The 24,033-nt window shown below is 45.4% G+C and overlaps 1 protein-coding gene across 2 annotated transcripts in view; it reads right to left on the bottom strand.

The window, feature by feature from the left end:
• PDS5B (PDS5 cohesin associated factor B) overlaps window positions 1-24,033 on the bottom strand; it is a 772,752-nt gene that overhangs the window by 689,600 nt on the left and 59,119 nt on the right. For both annotated transcript variants that reach the window (XM_078657163.1, XM_078657161.1), the window contains exons 4-6: window positions 22,884-22,970; window positions 22,693-22,790; window positions 4,017-4,143 (exon numbers count right to left, since the gene is read on the bottom strand). In XM_078657163.1, the coding sequence (XP_078513289.1) occupies window positions 4,017-4,143; window positions 22,693-22,790; window positions 22,884-22,970 (312 nt within the window). The remainder of the gene's footprint in view (window positions 1-4,016; window positions 4,144-22,692; window positions 22,791-22,883; window positions 22,971-24,033) is intronic.

Raw genomic sequence — 24,033 nt, 5'->3', positions numbered from 1 at the left:
CCCCCAAAAGTGTCTGTTAACTCCATTGGCGATACAAAATGCTGCCTGGCTTTGCAAAGGTCCAGGAAGGGACATGTAACGTTTCACCTAACCTCACCCCATTTTTAACCTCTCCTCCAGTCTTATTCAAGAGTGGGAATGATATGTCAGCACCCCAAACACCAAACCACCTGGTGCGAATGTAAGGGGAGTGTCACCCTCACACTCTATTATCTAATTCAAACCTCTCCCCGGCCTTGGAATTTCAAACCCTTTTCATACTGCCCAAGGGATGCGCCACAAGCATGCCCACAGGAAATACACCTCGGTGGCCTTGCCAAGGGAAAGAGTGGAAACACTCCATTGTCCATAGTGAGTGGCTAAAGATCTACAGAGTGGCTTTGGAAACATAAGACCTTTGCAGTGTCTGCTAAAAACAACGTCTGTGCACAGTGGCCTCTTATTTGGGGATGGAGGTGTAGGGGGATATGTGTGCTAAAGGCTATGCACTATGTACAATGTCACTGTACACAGCAAAAAGCAGTGCTCTGTGGTTGAGAAGCACAGAAAAAGGGCACAAAATGCCCTTTAAACACATAGTGAGCATCCATTGCTCGCATCACAAGCCAAATGAATGAGACGTGGGGATCTCAACTCTAAGGGGAGGGGGACTAGGCTAAGTGTTTGCCCAAAAGCTGCTTCCTGCACCCATTGGCACCTAAGCAGATGGTTTGGTAGCGAAGGGCCAGGCTCCACACCCAGTGCCCCCTACACATGGCTCGAGACTGAGCCAAGCAAGCCCTGAGGTCAGAGTGTGCCCAAAAGCCATTCCCTTGCCAGGACTGTGGTGCTCAAGGCGCAAAACCTAATCCCTTTCAAATTTCTAAGTTAATCTCCCATTCCACTATGTACTGTTCATGATCGTGTGTCACAGTTGATAACACCAGTGCTTAAGTTGAGCCTCTGTTTGCAGGTGGGGGCCCACCACCACTCTTTTTTGGAGACCTGTACTTTTTTTCATCAGACTGATCCAGAGCAAAGGAAAGAAAAGCAACAAAAAAAACATGCAGGAAAGGAGGAACAGAAAGCCAAAAATACAGTGACAAAATAACCAGCGATGAAAAAAGAACACAAAAGCCTGAGTTAAAGTGATAGGGATTGTCTGATGGAGGATGAAAGAGGCACAAGATGGAATCAAGGCTACGCAGCCTCGGTATTCAGCACCACAGACATTCGAAGAGAACAGAATCCTGGACCCTTCCTAGTCAGGGTTCCGCAGCAACCACAGCACCGAGACCGCCCTCACTGCCGCCACCGACATCAGGACCCTGCTAGACAACGGGGAGACTGCAGCACTCATCCTCCTAAACATCTCCGCCGCCTTCGTCACCGTCTGCCACCGCACACTACGCACACGCCTCCACGCCGCAGGGATCCGAGACAAGGCTCTGGAATGGACCACCTCCTTCCTCTCCGGCAGAACGCAGAGCATCCGCCTCCCCCCGTTCCGTTGCCTCCGAGATCATCTGCGGCGTACCCCAAGGATCCTCCCTCAGCCCGACACTGTTCAACATTTACATGGCCCGTTCGCACATGTCGCCCGACAGCACGACCTCAACATAATCTCCTACACCGACGACACTCAACTGATCCTCTCCCTCATCAAGGACCCCATCACCGCCAAAGCCAACCTCCATGAAGGAAGGAAGGCCGTTGCCGACTGGATGAAGATCAGCCGTCTGAAGCTGAACTCGGACAAGACTGAGGTCCTCATCCTCGGCTCCAACCCGTCAGCCTGGGACGACTCCTGGTGGCCAACGACACTGGGGGCAGCCCAGACACCCACCGACCACGCACGCAACCTGGGAATCATCCTCGACTCAACGCTCTCAATGACCAAGCAAGTCAATGCCATCTCCTCCTACTGCTCCAACACCCTCTGCATGCTCCGCAAGATCTACAGATGGATCCAGACAGATACAAGAAAGACAGTCACCCAGGCCCTCGTCAGCAGCAGACTCGACTACGGATACACCCTCTACATGGGAGCCCCGACCAAGCTCATCAATCGACTACAACGCATCCAAAACGCCTCAGTACGATGTACCACGACACAGCAACATCACCCAGGGCAGGGTCAAAAGGACATTTGTGCACTTCAAAGACCCTTCTTTGAAGTCAACTCCACATCAAAGGCACAGATGAATATAAAAACTGGGTCTGTAACCCCTCCATACCAGACACTTCTGGACCTACAACTGGATTCTGTCAGAAGAATTGCTGTACTGCACCAAGAACTGACACTCTGCTGGACTGCTGACCAGGAAGGCTTGCTTTTCTGCTGTGCTGCCCTTCTGCGCTCTGACCCTGCTGAGGTGAGCTGGAGTCAACCTTGCGACTGAAGTGATCTCCAAGGGCTTGTTGGCTTGCCTCCTGTTGCTTGAGACTCGCGGCTATCAAAGTCTCTACCCTTGCTCCTGTGCCTGGTTCACTGGAAACAGACCCAGATACTTGCACCAGACACACCAACGCATCCCCAGTCTGCATGTAGTAGAACCAGCGCATCGCCGCCACTGCGTGGAGAAGATCAACGCATCACCTCTCCAGCGTGGATTTAGCCAGCGCATCGCATTCAGAACCACAGTACTTTGAACTGGAGCTTCGCTTAACAGACTCAAAATATCGCCGCCACTGCGTGAAGAAACTCAAGGCATCACCTCAAGTGTGGGCTCAACATAGACGCATCGCTCATCTGCACCCTGCATCTCCCTGTTGTGTCCCAGGATCAGGGTACTCTGTTCCCCTGGCCTGTGTGGCTCTTGTTCCTGGCCAGTGCTCCATCGCGGTCAGCTTGAACTGTTGACTTTGTTCAGGTCCAGAACGACCAGATAACACCCATAAGTGCTTATAGCTTCCAAGGACTAGAAACACTTATTATTATTTTAAAAATTCATAACACCACTTCTACTAATTGGATTTTGGAGTTTTGGTCTTGATTTATTTATAAACTGTCTGTTTTTTTAAAAACCTTTGTGATGTCTTTTTGTGGTGTTTTCACTGTTACTTTGCGCTTGTTGCACAAAAACGTTACACACCGCCTCTATAAATAAGCCAGACTGCTCTGTGCCAAGCTACCAGAGGGTGAGAACAAGTTATCTTTTGGTGTGTATCTAGCTTACCCGGACTAGAGTGGTGGTCCCTACTTTGGCAGAGTGCATACCTCTGCCAACGAGAGACCCCATTTCTAACAGTGAGCTTACAAAACTTAAGAAAACTAAACTCATCATGGTGAGAAACACATCAATAAACTCCACCTCAGTCATGCACTTCACACAGACATGTGCAGAGATACTGGAATGCGTACATAATGGGGATACGTCAGAAGAACAACCACTGGAGTTCATTTGCCCAAATGGCTCATGCAAGAGCAGGGCCAATACAGACTCATGCCCCAGAGAGGACCTGGATCCTTGATACGAAGAAGATTAATCACTAAATGCTGCCTCCACTTCATTCTTCAAAGACCGTAGTATTTTATATAAGCTGCAATGGTTTAAAAATGGCTATGAAAGTATGCATCTTAGGAGTTATATATGCGCATTGCGAAGTCTAAAATCTCCTCACCGCCCCCCCTCCCACCCACTCCCCCCATATATCAGATCTAGTTACATCACTGACAACTCCCATAAACAATTTATTTAGGTCAGAAAGGTACGATGTCCATCAGATTTAAGGGAGAGTGAAGCACACAGAGTAAAAACATTTCAGTAACAAGTAGCTGTATGCTGAACAAGGAAGGGCATCTGGCTCTCCCACTAAAATGTATCAGCATTCCAGGCTGGTTTAACATTAGGTGTCTCTGTGCCTGCATTCTTAAGACATTTATTGAGAGACTATGGGCTCTAAAGGACTTGCTGCCACATCAAAACAATTTGCATCTGAACCAATCGTTATCTTGTTAACTTTTGTACAGATGTTTTAACAACATTTTTCTCAAAAAAATAATAATAATCATCATCATCATCATCAGGACTTGCCTTGTGTGCAGGAACCAAATTTACAAGAACTGTATCTAGGAGCTCTTGTGACACAGTATCACCTTCACAGACGATAGAGCTCATCAGATCCACCATGTGCATATGAACTTTCTGATTATGGCCATTGCTGGAATTAAACAAGCACAACATATTTTAAGAAAACTACAATAGATCTAAACAAACAATGTAAATGATAGAGTTCTCCATCCAACAACACAGCTCCAAAGAAGCGGGTGGTGCCACATATAATTGCAGACTATGAGGAAGTTGCCACTGCCACCCCCATAACAAGTCTAGTCTGAACACGTTTATACAAATATTAAGCTGCACTTCTGAAAAAGCCACAGATAAGCACAAGGCTGGGATCGAAGCGGAGTCTCAGTAATATAAAGGAAGGAACATTATTTGTAACAATATTTTTCCTCGAAAATATTGTTAATCAAGTCAAATCATAGACAGTTCTGCCCATCTTCGGACCGTAAATAACTTTGGTAAAAGATTGTTCTTTTAAAAAAAAAGCTCTTTTTTAAAATAAAGAATAGCTACAGGGTACCTTAAAGTAATTCTATGTGCATTTCATTAAAAAAAGAAGATGGCCCACGTCATAAAAACCAAGGAGCAAAATGTATACATCTTGAACCCGTTTTAAGGCCTTAGCTGCTGAGACTTTTTCACCCCAATGCTGAGCCCTTTTGACATTTGGGGCACTTCCCTCTTAGGCCTTCAGAACTTCTTTCCACAAAAGATATCCAGAACCAAATGAGAGTCCTTGGCCATGATGGTTTCATACGTTCCAGTTACGGGAACCCATTCCATCCACACAAGCGGGGTACCATTTAAGAAGTGGGAGAATGCTTGGTGGGAAGAACAGTACGGATCTGCAAAGATTCTGGACATTTTCCTCAAATAAATATAAGAAAAATGTGTGATTTCTGTCAAAGCTTGAGGGCTGCAAGTCATTCTGGCTAAGAAAACGTGGAACCCATGCAAGACACACCAACCTGAACTCTGTCTGTTGGGGGGTCTAGTTTTCAGAAATGTCTGGGTTTGGTAGGTTTCCCTGGGAGGCGTGCGAACTGAATGAAGCCTTAATAGTGCAGCAATTCATCATGGCAAGTAGGAGGACATTTTGATTTACCCCCTACTCTGCTGGTTCATATGTAAAAAATATGCTCAAAAGAATCAAAATGTCCCATTGCTGGCGATGTGGATGCTCCAGGCAGGCAGATAGACTGTTGGGGAATTAAGGGTGGGGATATGCCCACAGCCAGGGTGGCCCACTCACATCCCATATTTTTGTTTCCCTAAAGCAAAAAATATATTCACGGAGTAGTGGGCTTTCTGCTCCCCTGAGGGCAAAATTGTGGTAAACTTCTCTTCTGGGGAGAGAGCCCCGCCATATACCTGAGTGAGCCACCCCACGCCTTTTTTATGACAATTTTTTCTGCTGGGGCCTAGTGGGCCTTTTGTTCCACTGGCGAGCAGATTAGGGGTAAACTCCCACAATCTGCTACAAGTGGGCGGGGAAGAGCAACTGTTGGACCCGTTTTTAATGGGGACACAGGCAGACCCCCCACACCTATTTTTTCTTCTGACCATTTTTTTCTTGTATCTAGTGAAACGTTAGCCTTAGCCCCCAGAGGGGGCAGACAGGGGATAAACACCCTTAACCACCCCACCCTGAGGCAGAAATACAGTTATGGTCACTATCCCATGACTAGAGGGTGGGGGCCTACCCTCTCCAAAACAGTAAAGACATCACTCCCTGGTGTTCTAGTGTGCAGGGTTTGAAGGAGTCTGACTAAGGGGTAAACATCCCCTATCCACCCAACCAGGTCGTGAAAGGAGATTTTGGGGGTGGGGGGGGGGGGGGGGGGGTAGAAAGACTGCTGTGGCTTTAAAGACCACAGGCCTATACCTGTCGGAAGGGGTGGGGGAGGGGTTGGAAGGGTGCCCCCAAACATAGGCCCTGTTATCCAGTGGAGTGGATCCCTGTTTGGGGACTCCATATCCCAAATGATCCTCAAGCAGAGATCCACCAGGAAGAGACAGTATTGTAAAGTGGACATGGTCCCCTTTCCAAAGCTGCCTCTATAATCTTGATCGCTGCGCGTTATTCCCCACCGGCACTGTTCAAAAGTGGAAACAGGCTGTAATTAGCATGGCCTGCTTTCACTTTTGTTTTGGCATCAGCTTGCAGTGCGTGCTGCTAATCACATCAATCAAATAAATAATCAAACTCCTGACACATGGGGAGCTCTTCTTCATATTTATTTTGTAATTTTATACGAAGTCCATAATTAGATGTACTTTTTAGTTCATAACCATATGTCTTTTTGAATTCATTAAGTTCATGTAAAGCATTAGACAGAAATCAACATAAATATACACAATTCATAAATAGATACGATAGACGTGAAGATGATGGAGGCAGTGCGGCAGTTGTAAACTACGCGCGTTTCGGCATACGTGCCTTCTTCAGGTAGCCGTCTATTGCACTGAAATAAATTGTCCGGAGCTGGATAATAGATGCCCACACCGGATGGATTAAAGCTTCATACTCATCATAGCTGAATGTGATAAATAGTGGCGCTGAAGAATAATACGTGGATAAACGGGACTTTCAGCTGGGCTGTAATACACACGGATACGTTCCCCTTGCACTGAAAGGTCCGTGCATGCATCCCACGTTCCACAGTCACGAAGAGAAAACACACGTCGCCGGCTGCAGCCATGAAAGCGTATAACTAGTGTGCAATGCTTCAGGTGGTGCGCAACTGCTGATCTGAGAGGGGATTGAGAATGCTGCTGGCACTTATGACGTTTTGTTCTTCGACCATGGGGCATTTAGCCCCTTCGACGCCGATGACTGAGTGGTTCCGTTATCAGCGTCGGTTGGGCTGTGCTGATGACGGAACCGCTCCGTCATCAGTACAGCGCCAGCGCTCCTCCCCCTGGGGCATCGATCTTGGTGGTTTTCTCTGGGGTGGCAGCGGAAGACTTTCCGAAACTGTGTTTCCTCTCCCCTGATGTCCCAATGCAGGGCATTCCTGGTGCACGATCGCGCACAGCGTCGCGATCGTGCACCAGGAATGCCCCACTAGACACCAGGGATTGTGTTTGGGCATATTTCTTTGTGCAGGAAGCGACCCCTTGGGCAAGGGTCGCTTCCTTTTTGGGCCATATTATTTATCAGACTTTTCTGCCCCCCCTGGGGCAGATCAGCCGTTTTTTTGGCCGATCTGCACCCAGGGGGGGCAGAAAAGCCCACTAGTCACCAGGGATTTGTTTACATTTGAAAAGGAAGCGACCCCTTGGGGAAGGGTCGCTTCCTAGTGGCCCTAATTTTTTTTTAGACTTTTCTGCCCCCCCTGGGGGCAGATCGGCCGTTTTTTGGGCCGCATCTGGACCCAGGGGGGCAGAAAAGCCCACTAGACACCAGGGATTGAATTATATTTATAAAGGAAGCGACCCCTTGGGCAAGGGTCGCTTCCAGGGGGCATTATAAATATTGTAGACTGTTCTGCCCCCCCTGGGGGCAGATCGGCTGTTTTTTTACCGTTTCTGGACCCAGGGGGGGATAGAAAAGCCCACTAGACTCCAGGGTTTTTTTTTTTATAGGGAGCGACCCCTTGGCCAAGGGTTGCTTCCTTGGGCCCATTTGTTTTCAAAAGTATGTTCTGCCGTGTCTTTATTTGGCCTCTCTGCCCTCCGTAGGGTTGCTTCCAGGGGGCCCACGTTTATAATGATTTATAATCTTCCCCCCTTGGGGACAGACACCCCATTTGTGACATACCCTGTGACATAGCCTGTTGTAATGTGTGTTGTTTTTGTTTCTTCTAATGTGTATTGTTTTTTTTTCTCTTTAGATTGTTGCAGTGTGCGGTTTCGTTACTGGTGGTTCTGTTCTGCTGTTTCTGTAGTTGCATGTGTTTGGTAAGTGACCTCTTTTTTGTTTAATTGTAATGTAATTGTTTATTTTGCAAAGTGTGTAGTAATACGAGTATGTTTGGTTTCTATTTTTTGTGATTGTAAAACATGTTTTGCATTTGTTTTTGATGTGTCCTTCTATAGATGTAAGTTTTTTTTTCTTCTTTCTAGTGGGATATCGTTGCCTATTTGCTGTGTCTTTGCAGAGTAGGTGCTGGTGAGTGTAGTTGTGTCTTGTAAGTGAATTGTATATTTTTTCTAAATATAGGATTTTTGTGAAAAAGGCTTAAATTTTTTATCTTACTTTGCACAGTGTTGGGATTGTTGAGTTGTTTGTGCAGACTCCTTTATTTGTAAGGATAATGGCTAGCCGCCGGATTACTGCTCAGCAAGTTGTTGGAATGCTTTTTGATTCTTCCTCTGACCATGGTCCAGAGACTGACTCTGATTCTGAGCCAGAGGTGGGAGGTGAAGATTCAGGTAGTGAGTTTTCTCTACACATGGCTTCATCTGATGATAAATACACTCTGAGTGCTGATGAAGCTACTTTTGGTGTGGATGATGTGCCTGTGGTTGCGGAGGACCTTGCTGTGCCAATAGTGCAGCAAAAGACATCTGGGCTGCAGCCTGGGGCTGCTAGACTTCCAGTTGGTGTAGTGAGACAAGAGGCAGCTGGGCGGCAGCCTGCGGCTGCAAGACTTGACGTTGAAAGTTCTGACCTCTGGGTTGCACCAGGCATGGTGCAGCAGGCATTGCCTGAATTTACTGGTGTTCCAGGGTGTAGGGTGAACACTGAAAACTTTTTGCCTATTGATTTTTTCAAGTTGTTTATGGATGATGTGTTTTTGGCAGAGATTGTAGAGCAGACTAATTTGTATGCTGAATTTGTTTTGAGGGTGAACAGTGCCATCCTTAAGCCCCACGCTAGAGCTACCCGGTGGACTCCCACAAATTTGGAGGAGATGAAAAAGTTTTTGGGTTTAACTTTTTTGATGGGCTTGATTAGGAAACCATCAATGGCTTCATATTGGTCTACTAGTCCCTTGATGGCAACAGCTATATTTCCGGCAGTCATGAGTCGTGATAGGTATTTGCTTCTGCTTCGGATGATGCATTTTGTTGACAATAGTCTTGCTTTGCCACAAGATCATTCTGATTGTGACCGTCTTTTCAAGATTCGGCCTGACATTGATCATTTTGTTGATCGATTTACTGAGATCTTTTATCCTGGGAAAGAAATTGCAGTGGATGAGTCTTTGCTGTTGTTCAAGGGCCGCTTGGTATTTCGGCAATACATTCCTAGTAAGAGGGCACGCTATGGAATCAAACTGTATATGCTGTGTGACAGTGAGACTGGATATGTCTCTAATTTCAGGGTGTACACTGGTAAGGAATCCAGGATTAACCCCCCTGGTTGTCCGTCGACTTTTGGAGTGACTGAGAAAATTGTGTGGGAACTTGGTCGTGGATTTTTTTAACAAAGGCCATCATTTGTATAACTTCTACACTGGTGTGCGGTTGTTCAGGGAATTGGCCAAAGTGGACACTGTTGCTTGTGGCACAATCCGCTCAAACCGTAAAGGTTTCCCAAAAGAACTTGTTTGTCGAAAGCTTGCTCGGGGACAGTGCAGTGCATTGCGTTGTGAGGAGCTTCTAGCTGTGAAGTTTTCAGACAGGAGAGATGTCTACATGTTGACTTCCATACATGATGAAAGCACTGAACCGGTGACTGTTTGGGGTCAGGTTGCAGAAGTGCGCAAACCTGTGTGCATAATGGACTACAATAGGCACATGGGTGGTGTTGACAGAGTGGATCAGAGGTTGGAACCGTATGCTGCTCTTCGTAAGGCTTACATTTGGTACAAGAAGTTGGCTATCCATCTTTTCCACTTGGCAACCTTTAATGCTTTTGTTGTGTTCCAGAAATCTTGTCCCCAGTCAAAGATGACTTTTGTAAAGTTTCAGGAATCTGTAATAGGCAGCCTTGTTTTAGTGGAACATGCAAGTGTTCCTAGAGTTGGAGTGGTGGAGGATGTTGCCAGATTGAAAGATCGCCATTTTCCTGATACAATTCCTCCTACAACCTCAAAAGACTTTCCCAGTCGGAGATGTAGAGTCTGTTGGCGAAGAGGTTTGCAGAAGGAGGTTCGTATGTACTGCCCTGACTGCCCTTCAAACCCCGGGCTGTGAGTACCTGCTTGTTTTAGATTGTACCACACGCAAAATAATTTTTGGGAGTATCAATGAGTGGTAAAGTGAACTGGTTGGTCTTTATTCTTTAAAACTTATTGTTCAGTTTCAAAGTTTGCATTTGTGTAGTCTTTTTAGATGTAGTTGTCGAGTTAGTAGATTTGTATCAATTTGCAATTTGTTTTTGTTTTTATTTTATTTTTAAAATAAAACTCAAGTATGATGTTGGTTTGCGTGTAGTGTCCATTGTCTGACGGTGTGCATGGTTTGGCGCTTGGCTGCCGGTGTCTGTAGACTGGTGCTTGTCTGGCGGTGTCTGTGGACTGGTACTTGGCTGGCGGTGTACGTGGTCTGGTGTTTGGTTGGCGGTGTGCGTGCTCTTGCGCTTGCCTGGTGTTGTGTTTGGATTTGTCCTTGGCTGGTGGTGTGCGTGGAGTGGCGCTTGGCTGGTGGTGTGTGTGGAGTGGCGCTTGGCTGGTGGTGTGTGTGGAGTGGCGCTTGGCTGGTGGTGTGCGTGTAGTGGTACTTGGCTGTCTGTGCACGGAGTAGTGTTTGGCTGGCGGTGTGTGTGGAGTGGCGCTTGGCTTGCGGTGTGCGTGGAGTGATGCTTGGCTGGTGGTGTGTGTGGAGTGGTACTTGGCTGTCGGTGTGTGCCGAGTGGTGTTTGGCTGGCAGTGTGCATGGTCTGGTGCTTGGATGGTGGTGTGCGTGGAGTGGCGCTTGGCTGGCGGTGTGTGTGTGGAGTGGCGCTTGGCTGGTGGTGTGCGTGGAGTGGTACTTGGCTGTCTGTGCACGGAGTGGTGTTTGGCTTGCAGTGTGCGTGGAGTGGTGCTTGGCTGGTGGTGTGTGTGGAGTGGTACTTGGCTGTCGGTGTGCGTGGAGTGGTACTTGGCTGTCGGTGTGCATGGTCTGGTGCTTGGATGGTGGTGTGGGTGGACTGGCGCTCGGCTGGCGGTGTGTGAGTAGTTACTTTCTGTTGGTCACTACACACACTGCTAGTTGAGTGACACTCCACGCAGTCCATCATTTTGTGTAGTTGCAATGTCAGAAATGTGGGCGTGTGAAAGTGATGGGCCCTTGAATGGCGCTGTCTGCTGGTGTGAGTGTTGAAATGTGATGGGTCCGTGGCTGGCGGCGTGAATGTTTTGTATGTGTCACACGTACGAAAGGTGTATGAATGGCCTGTAAAGAGGTTGGTGCCTTGACGTGGCTTTACAGCTCACGAGCTGTGAGTCAGTGGTTCAGTTTATCATACTTTCAATTATACGCAGTGTATTTCATTTTTGTGAAATTACTTGCGAATACAATTGTATGTACTGAATCATCACTCATCCGCGTGCCAAATCCAACCAGTATGTGTGTGTGCTTGCGGATTAGATGGCTGTGCAGTAATATTTGTCTTTTATCTCTTTCTGAAGTAGTGTGTACCTTGTCCCTTAATGTGATTGTTGTAATTTGTTGCTGTTCCTTCCGGGTGGTGTCAATGGTCTGGTTGGTATCAGGTATGAAAGGTGCGTGAATGGCCTGTAAACGGTTGGTGCCTTGTCGTGGCTTTACAGCTCACGAGTTGCGAGTCACTGGTTCGGTTTTTATGCATTTATTTATTGACAGAGCATTTCATTTTTTGAAATATCTTGTTAATAAAATTTTATGTACTGAACCATCACTCGCCCTCGTGCCAAATCCAACCTGTATGTGTGTGTCTTTGAGGAATAGATAGCCGTGCTTGAATGTTTGACTTTTGAGTAACTCTGTTAAGGTGTACATTATAGCTATAAATAACTTACTAAATTTAGATATTGTTAAAGCATGGAAGTATATGGTCATGTCTTTCTGGTAAATTCTATTGTTGATTTTTATCCACAATCTCCTGCAAACTTGAAATTGTCTGTCACAATTTCCATATAATATTGTCCCAAGAATCGCACGCTCTCAAATTTCAGAAATGTGTAGGTTTGGTAGGTTTCCCTAGATGGCCATCTAGCACGGGGCCAAAAACCCAGGTAACCCCTCTTGCAAAAGCTGGAGGTTTTGACAATGGTGACAATGTCAAAACCACCAGCTTTTGCAAGAGGGGTTACCTGGGTTTTTGGCCCCGTGCTAGACGGCCATCTAGGGAAACCTACCAAACCCACACATTTCTGAAAAGTAGACACCCGGGAGCTTCCAAGGAGGTATGGCTTGCGTGGATCCTCCAACGTTCCTTTACCCAGAATCCCTTGCAAACCTCAATTTTAGCTGGAAAAAAAATCAGTTTTTTCACACTTTTTTGTGTGGGAAAGCGAGGCATCACTGGGCTCACACAAATTACCTCCCACCCAGCATTCCCCCAGGCCTCCCGATGAAAATGGTACCTCACTTGCATGGGTAGGCATAGTGGCTGCAACAGGAAAAGGCCCAATTCGAACGGTGGAGACTTAAAAATTACCTTTAGTAAAACTATCTTTTTTTTGAGGGGGTCAACTGAACTTTTGGCCCGGGGCTTGGCGGGCATCTTTGGAAACTACCAAACCCAAACAGTTCTGAAAACTAGACACCCGGGGGAGTTTAGGGAGGTATGGCATGCGTGGGTCCCCCAATGTTTTCCTACCCAGAAATCCCTGCAAACCTTAAATTTAGGTTAAAAAACGCACTTTTCCTTACATTTTTGGGTGGGATCTCCCTGCCGGCACAAATGTCCTACCACACAGCGTTCCCTTTGTTCTCCCGAGTAAAATGATACCTCACTTGTGTTGGTGGGCCAAAGGCCTATGACTAAGGTGGGGTGCTTAATTTGTCAAACTTAAATACTACATTTTTTTAAATTCATTTTTAGCCTGTTCTGCTTTGGGGCACCCACACAAGTGAGGTATCATTTTACTCGGGAGGACAAGGGGAATGCTGGGTGGTAGGACATTTTTGCCGGCACGGAGATCCCACGCAAAAAAGTTTGGAAAAGTGATATTTTTACCTAATTTTAAGGTTTGCAAGGAATTCTGGGTAGGAAAACATTGGGGGACCCACGCATGCCATACCTCCCTGGACTCCCCCGGGTGTCTAGTTTTCAGAACTGTTCGGGTTTGGTAGTTTCCAAAGATGGCCACCGAGCCCCGGGCCAAAAACTCAGGTGCCCCCCCCCCACAAATCAAGGTTATTTTGCTATAGGGTATTTTAAATTCACCACCGTACGATTTGGACCTTTTCCTGTTGCAGCCACTAGGCCTACCCACGCAAGTGAGGTACCATTTGTTTCGGGAGACCTGGGGGAACGCAGGGTGGGTGGAAATTTGTTGATCCACGCAGATTCCGGAACTTTCCACCACAGAAATGTGAGGAAAATGCATTTGTTTCACACATTTTTTAGCTTTGCAAGGGATTCTGGGTAACAGAACCTGGTGGTAGGCAGTCGAGTCACCCCATCCTGAATTCCCCTGGGTGTCTAGTTTTCAAAAATGTATCGGTTTGCTAGGTTTCCCTAGGTGCCAGCAGAGCTAGGGTTCAAAAACAAAAGGTAGTCTCTTTGTCCAAAAATGGCACGATTTCACTGGGAAATTGAGGTGCGACCACGTTGCGTTTTGCGCTGTTTCCTGTCGCAGGCACTAGGCAGACCCAGGCAAGTGAGGTACCATTTTTTTCGGGAGACCCGGGGGAACGCTGGGTGGGTGGAAATTTGTTGATCCACGCAGATTCCGGAACTTTCCACCACAGAAATGTGAGGAAAATGCGTTTTTTTTGTCAATTTCTTAGCTTTGCAAGGGATTCTGGGTAACAGAACCTGGTGGTAGGCAGTCGAGTCACCCCATCCTGAATTCCCCTGGGTGTCTACTTTTCAAAAATGTATAGGTTTGCTAGGTTTCCCTAGGTGCCTGCGGAGCTAGGGTTCAAAAACTAAAGGTAGTCTCTTTGCCCAAAAAGGGCAGGATTTCACTGCGAAATTGAGGTGCGACCACGTTGCGTTTTGCGCTGTTTCCTGTCGCAGGCACTAGGCAGACCCAGGCAAGTGAGGTACCATTTTTTTCGGGGTACCATTTTTTTCGGGAGACCAGGGGGAACGCTGGGTGGGTGGAAATTTGTTGATCCACGCAAATTCCAGAACTTTCCACCACAGAAATGTGAGGAAAATGCGTTTTTTTTCTCCAATTTCTTAGCTTTGCAAGGGATTTTGGGTAACAGAACCTGGTGGTAGGCAGTCGAGTCACCCCATCCTGAATTCCCCTGGGTGTCTACTTTTCAAAAATGTATAGGTTTTGCTAGGTTTCCCTAGGTGCCGGCAGAGCTAGGGTGCAAAAACTAAAGCTAGGCACTTTGCCATAAAAGGGTCAATTTGTAACTGCAAAATTGAGGTGTGACCACGTTGCATTTTGCACGTTTCCTGTCGCAGGCACAAGGCCGACCCACACAAGTGAGGTACCGTTTTTATTGGGAGACTTAGGGTTATTCAGATTTGTAAATCAACTGTTATTACCAATTGAGTTTTCATGCATTTCTCCCTTCCCAATGAAAGACATTGTGTAAAAAAAAAATCTTTTTCAAAAATGACCAATAATTCTCATGCTAGTATGAGTATTCCCAAATTTGAAAATGTTCAATTATATACTGTTTCTAAACTTTATAATTTGTACCCAATTCAGAAATACATAGGTGTCTTTCATATAGATTTTTCCATGTATACATTTTCCAAGACAAAGTGCTCTATACCCAGTAAATAAAAAAATACCATTGCAAGTTGCTGCTCAGTTTTTGGATCTGGGTTCGTCGGGTTCTTAGTGAAACTACAAGTCCTATATATCCCCACAACCAGGAAGGTCTAACGGATGTAACGGTATATTGCTTTCCAAGAGCTGTCAAAATTACAAAAAGTTATAGGTGAAAACGTTGAGACAAAAGGCTGTTTTTTTCAAAACAATTTCAATTATTCCAATATTTAACTGTTAGTTTCTATAAAGAAACCTTCATGGATTTAGACAAATGACCCCTTCCCGAATTCAGAATTTTGTCTACTTTTCGAAAATGTATAGCTTTCCAGGATCCATTATTGCTTTCAAACTCATTTCTACCATTAACTGGAAGGAGGTGGAAAGCTCTAAAAATAGCAAAAATAGGCTATGTCCCAGAAAAATGCCAAAACTGTGTGAAAAATGTTGGTTCTCTGACAAAAGACTGCCATTCCCTAAAAGCTGAGAAAATGGAGATTTCAGCCCCACAAACCCTTTTTTGATAACATTTTCAGGGAAAAACCCAGAGGCTTTCATTTGCAGCCCGTTTTTCCCATTTTTCTGAAAAAAACTAAAATTTCACTATATTTTGGTTAATTTCTGAGACCCCTCCAAGGGAATCTACAAACCCTGGGCACTTTTAGAATCCACATGATGTTGGAAGAAAAGGACGCAAATTTGGCGTGGATACCTTATGTGGTCAAAAAGTTACAGGGGCCTAAGCGCGCACTACCCCAAATCGCCAAAAAAAGGCTTAGCACAGGAGGGGAAAAGACCTAGCAGCGAAGGGGTTAATAGTTCCCCTTGCTTTTTTAGGTCTAGCCTAAAGCAGCGTGCAAGCGCTGCTCTAGGAAAACGACCTCTTGGAATCACTATGGACTTTTCACACGCTCGTGAGTGTGGTTATTTTTTGTGCGTTGTTTTCTATTGGGATTTACGTGCGTCATTCTAAAAAGACAGCAAGCCATTGGGCAAAGGCAGGTGCATGTCCCACCTTTCCCAGGAAATGTATCCGCTCACGGCCTACAGCTTGCGGTTACGAGCAGGGGCGCCTTCTGTTCGGGGTCATGTCACCATCTGTTTTTAATTAGCGCGTTCGCCGCGCTGCCATGCTCAATTGTCCCCGCTTCTTCATGGTCTGAGAGGAATAAAAAAAATTATGCGCGCTCACCAAAATAGACGGTCTTGAATCATTTTGGGCAATTGGGTGCCATCGTCCGCTGTGGGCTGCTCTCTGCACCTCTGGCTGCCTCCTGTCTCGCCACGACTCCTCCTCTCGCCTATTCTACCTGATTTCAGCACCAGGGCTCCAGCTCCGCTGCGTACCTTCAGGCCCCGCCCACCGCTCCAAGGCGCGCCTCGGACTGGAGGAGGAGGAGGAGTGAGCTACGCATGGCTCCCATCTCCGCCATCTGCGTGCCCTGCGCACCGATGTTCGGAACATTCCTTCCTGGAACCCGTCCCGCGCGCCAACGCCGTGCACCGTGCTGCTGTGCGAGGCAGATAATGTCCGAAACAGAGGCACCGAGTGGGCGTGGAGGGAGGGCTCTTGCTCCAAGTGCTGCAATTTGTATTCTATTCTGCCTTTTTTTCCACATACTCACCCATGACTAAGAAATTTATGAGAAGCCCAAATGTCAACTTTTTACCAGTCGTCCTGTTTTAATAGCACACAGTGCTATTAACAAGGACCACTCTTGCAGTCATCGTTCCAAATTGGAGGCCCCTCCATTGCGTACTCTCCCTTGTGAGGCTGCTCAAAGATTGGGGAGCGCTTAATAGACCAGACTGACCATTTAGTTTCTTTACAAAATACTTGGCAAGTGACCAGTAGCAGGCCTTACAGCCACACACCATTGCCACGTATGGTTCACTAAACCCACAACCTACGCAGAAATGGGTGTGCATACTTCCATCAGAAGTCACCAGTTGGATCACTGTTGAGACACCTGACACAGGAGCCCTTCGTGTTCCAATATATTCACACCCTACTCTGTACATCCGCCTGCAGCTCTGCAGCAGTTTCTATCAGCTGCTCTTCACAACCCCCCTCCTCCCCACCGACTGGCACCAGTCCCACTCTACCGACCCAAAGCCACTTTGTGCATTTCATGATATTCTGTGAATGTGCTGAAGAGCACGTACTCGCACATCAATCGAAGAACACCATATTCTTACACTTAGAAACCAGCATAGTGCAGTACATAACTCATGGACCATTGCCACTGGGATGAAGGGGTGGCAGCTCTGGAGAAAGCCCGGTACTCGTCACAACAACACACAATGCAATAAACAAAGGAAGAGGCAGGAAGAACTAGACAGCGGTGTGGCCGTTTGTTTAATGCAATGTCCATAGCCCAATCAATGCACCGCTTCATCCTGATATTTGCACATCTCTTCTTACTTAGAATAAGGCGTCTGGAGTATATCATGCAGTGTTGTACCAGCCCTTCAGCCCAAAGGATCAAAGAATAAATAAACCATATCACCTGGATAGTGTAGGTTACTGTGTAATCATCTTCCCATCCTAAATATAAGAAGAAAGGTGTAAATATAAGTCACTAAAAATTATCAGAGCGTGAATACACTGTCAGCACGCTAAAATAGCTGGGGTCAGAAACGAGTGGTGGGGAAGCAGACAGCTCTATAGCTCCCACGTATAGGCGTTTTGCCCTCAGACTTTTGTGAAGTAATGACAACGATTGGGTGTGCACCAGCTGGGATCACAGATGAGAGCCTGACTACGCTGTTAGCACGCTGAATATGCTGTAATCTTGAATGAGTGGTTGTGGAAGCGGACAGCTCCAGAAAACATACCCTCTGTAACTAGAGATGTAAGCGGCCAGGATGTTGATTGTTTGGCTTGTGTTGTTTGGCGCTAGAGGTGGCGCATGCAAAGACTGGTTTGCCCGGGAATACCAGCAGGTGTTATTTACATCAATGTTTGTGTTATTTTCTTTATAGTGCGGTGCATCCATCTACCTGAGCTCGCGCCAGGTGAGGTGGGGCTTTTCCTTCCCATTGAGTGGGTGAGTGAACCTAATGTTGTATACTCACAATTTGGTGAGTGGTGACTGACTTAGACGGTCTATGTGCTGGCCAGTAATTTGACTTGACTGGCATCACACTGTTTGTATGCATAATACTGCATGCTATTTGTATGTTTCACACTGTACCCAGATACTCTCTGATCATTTTTAGTGACTTATATTTACACCTTTCTTCTTATATTTAGGATGGGAAGATGATTACACAGTAACCTACACTATCCAGGTGATATGGTTTATTTATTCTTTGATCCTTTGATCTTATCTAGCAGTAGCACTAATGGTCCTGAGGAAGCAGCAGGAGATCTCGAGACTCTATTAGACTGCAGAAACATGTCGACCTTATACTTCTACTAAGTGGTTATTTGTTACGCCACTTAATTGCACTGTTTTTATTGATTTAGGAGTGTGACGGTGTTTATTAAAATTGTTGTCCCTGAACACGACCTAATTTTATAACCCCTTTTCTTATTCTTTTCACATACACTTTTTCTTTGTACTGCTATTCAGTACTCCACCAGACACGTCTTCTTTCACATCATACATAATTGCTGTGGTTTTTCCTGGTACATGGTTTATCATCAGCCAGTGCAGGTTTTTTCACCTTTAACAGCAATAGTCATATGTGTCTAAAGAGATCCCAGATGATGAAGGGCGGTCTCGATGGTGGACTGATGGGAACTCGTTTTTGATTAACTTTTCCTTAGAATATTGTTTCAGGGTACTTTGTTAGTGTGTGCAGACTCACTGTTGATTTTTGTTGGTGTCAATTCTGTTCAGGGGATTCAACAGGCAGAGTCTTTAATATACCCCTGGGACCTTCCTTTTGTGATTAGTAGTTGCAAGATTTAGCAATGCCAATAGCTCAAACTTAATTAATGCGAGACCTATTGCATTGCAAATGCTTGTTATATTAACTATGTGTTAAGGGAATTTATGAGGTTTTGTTTTAAACATACACAAAGGTGTTAGGAGCAGAAGAAACCATATCTTTTCTTTAAGTGTTTGCCAGACTTTTGCAATTGAAAAAAGGTTAGGACCAACAATACAGGTTATTTACATCAACTGTACAAAAATGTATTCATACATTTATTACTAACGCGCAAAGGTCATAGTTTAGCAAAAACTATTACATTCCAGAATGCTTTTTCTGGTGGATACCCTAACCACAGATTACTCGCCTTCTGAATATCCTCAAAGTTCTAGACCAGATCTGGAGAAATGTTCAGCAATGCTCCCACACATTCCCAGGTGGTATCATCCGGCTCTCTGATGATTCCATAACACCCAGGAAGTGACAGAGCACAGCCACATATAAACACCACCTCTGAGCACGGATGTCAGTTTCTTGTCTTTCTTCTTCCACGTCCTTGGACGCGCAGCGCATCACAGATGTTGGTGCTGTGTGTTGAATTCCAACTTGGGACCATTTTGGACATGTCAAACAAAGGCCTTTACTCACAAGACTGGGAAGTGGGAGAGGAATGAAGAATCTGCAGTTAGACACAGTATTCACCAGAATGAACCTCACCAAAGGTATGTTACTAGCCATTCTGAGGAATATATCTAACCACAGTTTCCTCACTTTTTGAATGGATACCAAAGCAGTACCTACCAAAGGTGGAGGGTCTGTGGAATGGACTCGGAGTGAGTGAAGTAACCTCCTCATCGGACTTAGCTGTCAAGGTAGCAGTGCTTTGTGAATGCACCAACGCTATTGACGCAGGCTGGCAGATATCAAGACAAGCAGACCTCAAGCCAAAGCTTGTAGGAGTCATTGACCAGTTAGAATGGGCTCTCAAACCATCACACCACAGTTGAGTGGGCTCTCAGACCCTCAGGAGGCTTTTTTGTGGCCAGTGCATAGCAGATCTTGATCCAGAAGACTATAACCACACAAAAAGCTGATAGTCTACTCAATAGCACTTGGTACGATAAATAAAAACTCAAAGGCCAGTCAGGTGTGAGTTGCTGAGAATAAACTAAAACAGCATGCATGGTGGCCACTGAAGCAGTGACAGAGGAGACACAAAAGGGCTGTGCTGCCTGCATCATCATTGGTTGGGAAGGTTCTTGTTGAATTTAAGTTATTTCTCTGGAGTAGATCCTAAATTTGTGGACTCGGGGGTGGAATTGTTTTGTCGGAGTCAGAAGCCCCAAGAAATGTGCTCTGGCCCTACTATCTTTAAACCCTTCCAGTGCAGAGTTCCCCTTCTGTAAGAAAAGCTGGGACCCATCTAAGGGCATGGCTATCAGCAATGCCTGCACATCGCTACAAAATCCGGTCGACCTCATACAGTTGTGTCTGCGGAGCACGATACTGGTACCAACAGCACTATCGATCTGTAGTGTTTAAGCAGGCATGATGACCTATTCAGCAGTGGCCATAAAGGATTGTCTGAACTAAAGAGGCCCTAAGGAATTCCGGTACCTCTGGCAAGAGTTTGCTGGCCAAGTCCCATAAGGCACATATCTGATACACAGAATGCGTTTATCGACAACTGCGTCAAACTGGCAGAAGAAAACATTTACTTACGAAAAGCACATATCATCTTGAATTCTATATTCAAGGGATTATCGGAAATGAGTTAGTTAGAATTAGCCTTATTGGTCGATGCCTGTATAATGAGACTCTGAAGTAGGGTTCTTGGCGAGGAATGCTACATCACCAGGCGCAAGCCTGTGTCTTCTGGCCACTTGCTGTCTAACGGGCACAAAAGAACATGGTTTCAACCACAACTATCAAGTCATCATGAGGGTGCCAGTGAATGAGAGCAAGGGCTCTGATGCTGTTGGCTCGGGCTGGAGAATCTGCATCAGAACATTTATCTTAGGGATGCTGCAAGTCTAGTACCTCACCTGCCCTCCTAACCACCACTGTGATTGAGGCACTTTCCTCCACTGGTAGGTCCATGAGGTGAGTCAAGCTCTGTTTCAAGGAAAGTAACCAGCTTAACAGTATTTTTAAAGTCAAGTTATGAGGCACCATCAATATAATGAGAGAGAAGCATGAGAGGATCACCATCGGTATCCTGGAGTACTCCTTGTTCTGCCACAGGATCAGAATCTAAGCCAAAAAGAGAATGGAGCCTCCACTCATAGCTGTTTTTTGCTTTTGAGATATTGTAGCAACATCAGTCAAGCTCAGACCGATATCAGTATGGGATAAGACATGGGTATGCGCATAGGGTAGTCTTATCGCCCCAGTAAAGTCTGTACTGGCATCTGGGTGATGGGAACCAGTGCAAATCTTGGGGCCAGCGTTGAAATTTGCACTGGAATCAGCACTGGGCTGGTTACGGGTCAGAAAGGGACTCACTGAGTCAGGGGAGGGTTGCCCCTGGTAACCCAACTAGAGACCCCTGTGACCGAATAGGGTTGAGACCCACTACACTTTTTGAGCTTGCGCTTGGACTCTTATTACTAGAAGATTTAAAGCAGGAAGTGGACCAATCGCAAGAATTGCTTTGTTACCAGAACTGAGAGCAGGCCCGTGAGTTAAAGCAGGACCTGTGTGACGACCAGAACTACTAGTTATGTTCAACGATATACTGATTCACCTGTCAGCCGCGACTCACCTTCGGGTTGCTTGAAGGCACACTGCTCACATGACAGGAGCCCAAAAGCACACCCAGGCGCAGGTCTATGACAGACATCTGCTTTCTGCAGTCTCTTCACGACTTGAATCCTGTTGTCTTCAGTGGGACATCCTTCCCTAGCAGAATGTACAAGTCTTTTGGAGTCATCAAGGTTGGGAGTGGAGCTCTGGATCCATGTCAGAAGACGCAGAAAGAAAGGAACTAGCACCAGCACTCATAGGTGGTACTTATATAAGGCTTTACTACATCACTTCATCTTTTGCCTTACACATAAATCAATAAATTAACCTTTTTCAAAATCGTTACCAATCATTTCTTCTGAAAATCAACAATTCAGCAGAATTTTGTCAACCATTGATTTTTTTCACAATTAAAATAAGTTGAGCACAAATTACAATAAAAAACACGTATTTCAAGGGAAAATAACAAAAGAAAATTAGTAGTTGCTAGTCAAACTGTATAGTGGGAAATCTCACAATTGTTATCCAAAGTGCTTTTTAGAAATTATGTGCGTGTACAATACAGAGTTGGATGAAAGCTATCAACGCCGATGCCCCCAGCACACCAGGAGATCCCTGCCCCTCGTTCCACACACCCACACCCCTAACTTCAGGACCCCATGACATTTGACAAAAACTAGTTAAACAAGACTTACAAAACGATGCTAAAATCTAATTCATGCAAACAAGCAATGCCACAGGACTTTTCATCTAAAGGAATTTACTTTACTTCATCCTGTATATTCTGTGACGCTGTTTATGCAGTTTAATGAAGCTGGCCAGCTGCAGCTGATAATTACAACACTAATTATTTAATTAATGTAGGAAAAGATCGTGGAGAAACCAGGTTCAAAGAGAACAAGCAAAAAGAAAAACTCAGATAGAGAAATTCTCGTTCAACTAAAGATCACTACTACTTTGTTTAGAAGAACAAATTAGGCTTCTCTTTTGCTATGAACACTCATGCCAAAATTGCAAGGACAGCGGATATATTTACTAAGGGCTTTTAAAATCTATCATTTCGCATATCGTGGCTGTTGTGATCCTGCAACTGATGTAATCTGTTTCTCTGTATTGACCTACTCATTTGTTGATATCTGTGCTCCGCTTACCAGAAATCATTGTTACCACTGCACATGTTGCTCCCTACAAGCATTAATTTATTCATTCATTCATTGAAATGTTAGATGTAGACAGTTTAAATGTAATTCACTTACTTTATAACAGAGAAAAGTGTTCTGTACAACTGGGTAAAGATATCATTGCTATCTTCTAATTCGAAACATATGTTATAAGATTTAACCCACGCAATGTTCTAGAAGGAAAAAAAATATAGATATATCAGACAAAATGCAATAGATGGTTATCACACAAAAAAGAATAATAAACAGAATGTCATTATGCTTACCTCTAGTAAATAAAAATATCGATTGAACTGCGGACTCTTTGTATCTTCTAGTCCCTTTAACTGCCTTGTAATAAACATAAATATATCCTAAACAAAAAAAACAAAGAGATAGGTATTTCACTGGCAAAATTCAGAAAATCTTTACTTTGAAAGCTCTGCATGCTATTTGTTTCTCCTAGACACATTATCAAACTATGCCATTAACACAATATGCAACAACCATGCTAGCTCCACATCATGGCGGTCAGCTCCATTAAACTAAAATATCTCCTCTAGTAAGGTTCAGGTGACATTTTATAAAGAACAATGTTTTTCAAACCATAAATAAGGCGAATGTGGACTGAACTAGTCACAGAAGTTTATGCATCTACCCCTCTGCTTTCTCTGGGGAAAGCAGACATGTTTATGAATGTAATGCAAATTCCATGATAAAGAACAGAATTAGGAGGTATACAACTTCTTTATCTTCATCAATAACACTGAAATAGAATAATCGCCAGCTCATCCGGCAACAATGGGAGAAGAAAATTAAATGAAGAATAAATAACAGTAAGGCCAAACTAACATTACTTTCTCCTTACTAAACAAGGATTTAGCTGGACATTACTGCCTAGAAAAGATATGTACCCAACCTCTACGTAGCCTGCTCTGTAAATGTCACTATATATGTTTGCATAGGAAGAGCGTTTAATTTGCCAACATTTTCAAAACTATTACGCCACTCACTTCAACTGCTGTATTGAAAGGTTCGAGGTGAGAGGTCAAGCGGGGGCCGGGAAAAAGGGGAGGGGGGCAGAGGAGGCGGGAGCCGGCCGGGGCCGCGCGGGGTTTTCAGGCACCCCACGATCCCCAACGAGTGGCCATGCCCTAGGGGATCGGGTCCCCGGGGTCGAAAACAGCCTGGGGAGGGGGGCCTTTAAAAAAAAAAATTTAAAAAATTAAAAAAAAAGAACAAATGGCCGCTGAATGGGGTCCCCGGGGCCAACATAGGCCCCTGGGGCAGAAATCGGCCTCGGGACGGAGGCCGCTCAGCACCGCTCCAATTTCATTTTATTAAAATGTAAAAGGATAGGTCAGGCCCGAGAGATGGGGTCCCCGGGGCCCAAATGGGTCAAGGGAAGGGGGGCCACACAGCCCCCCTTCCTTAAAA

The sequence above is a fragment of the Lissotriton helveticus genome, chromosome 8 (assembly GCF_964261635.1).
Source record: "Lissotriton helveticus chromosome 8, aLisHel1.1, whole genome shotgun sequence".
Taxonomy (NCBI): Eukaryota; Metazoa; Chordata; class Amphibia; order Caudata; family Salamandridae; genus Lissotriton; species Lissotriton helveticus.
The sequence above is the reverse complement of the archived record's forward strand: the minus strand, read 5'-3'. Positions and strand labels throughout refer to the sequence as shown.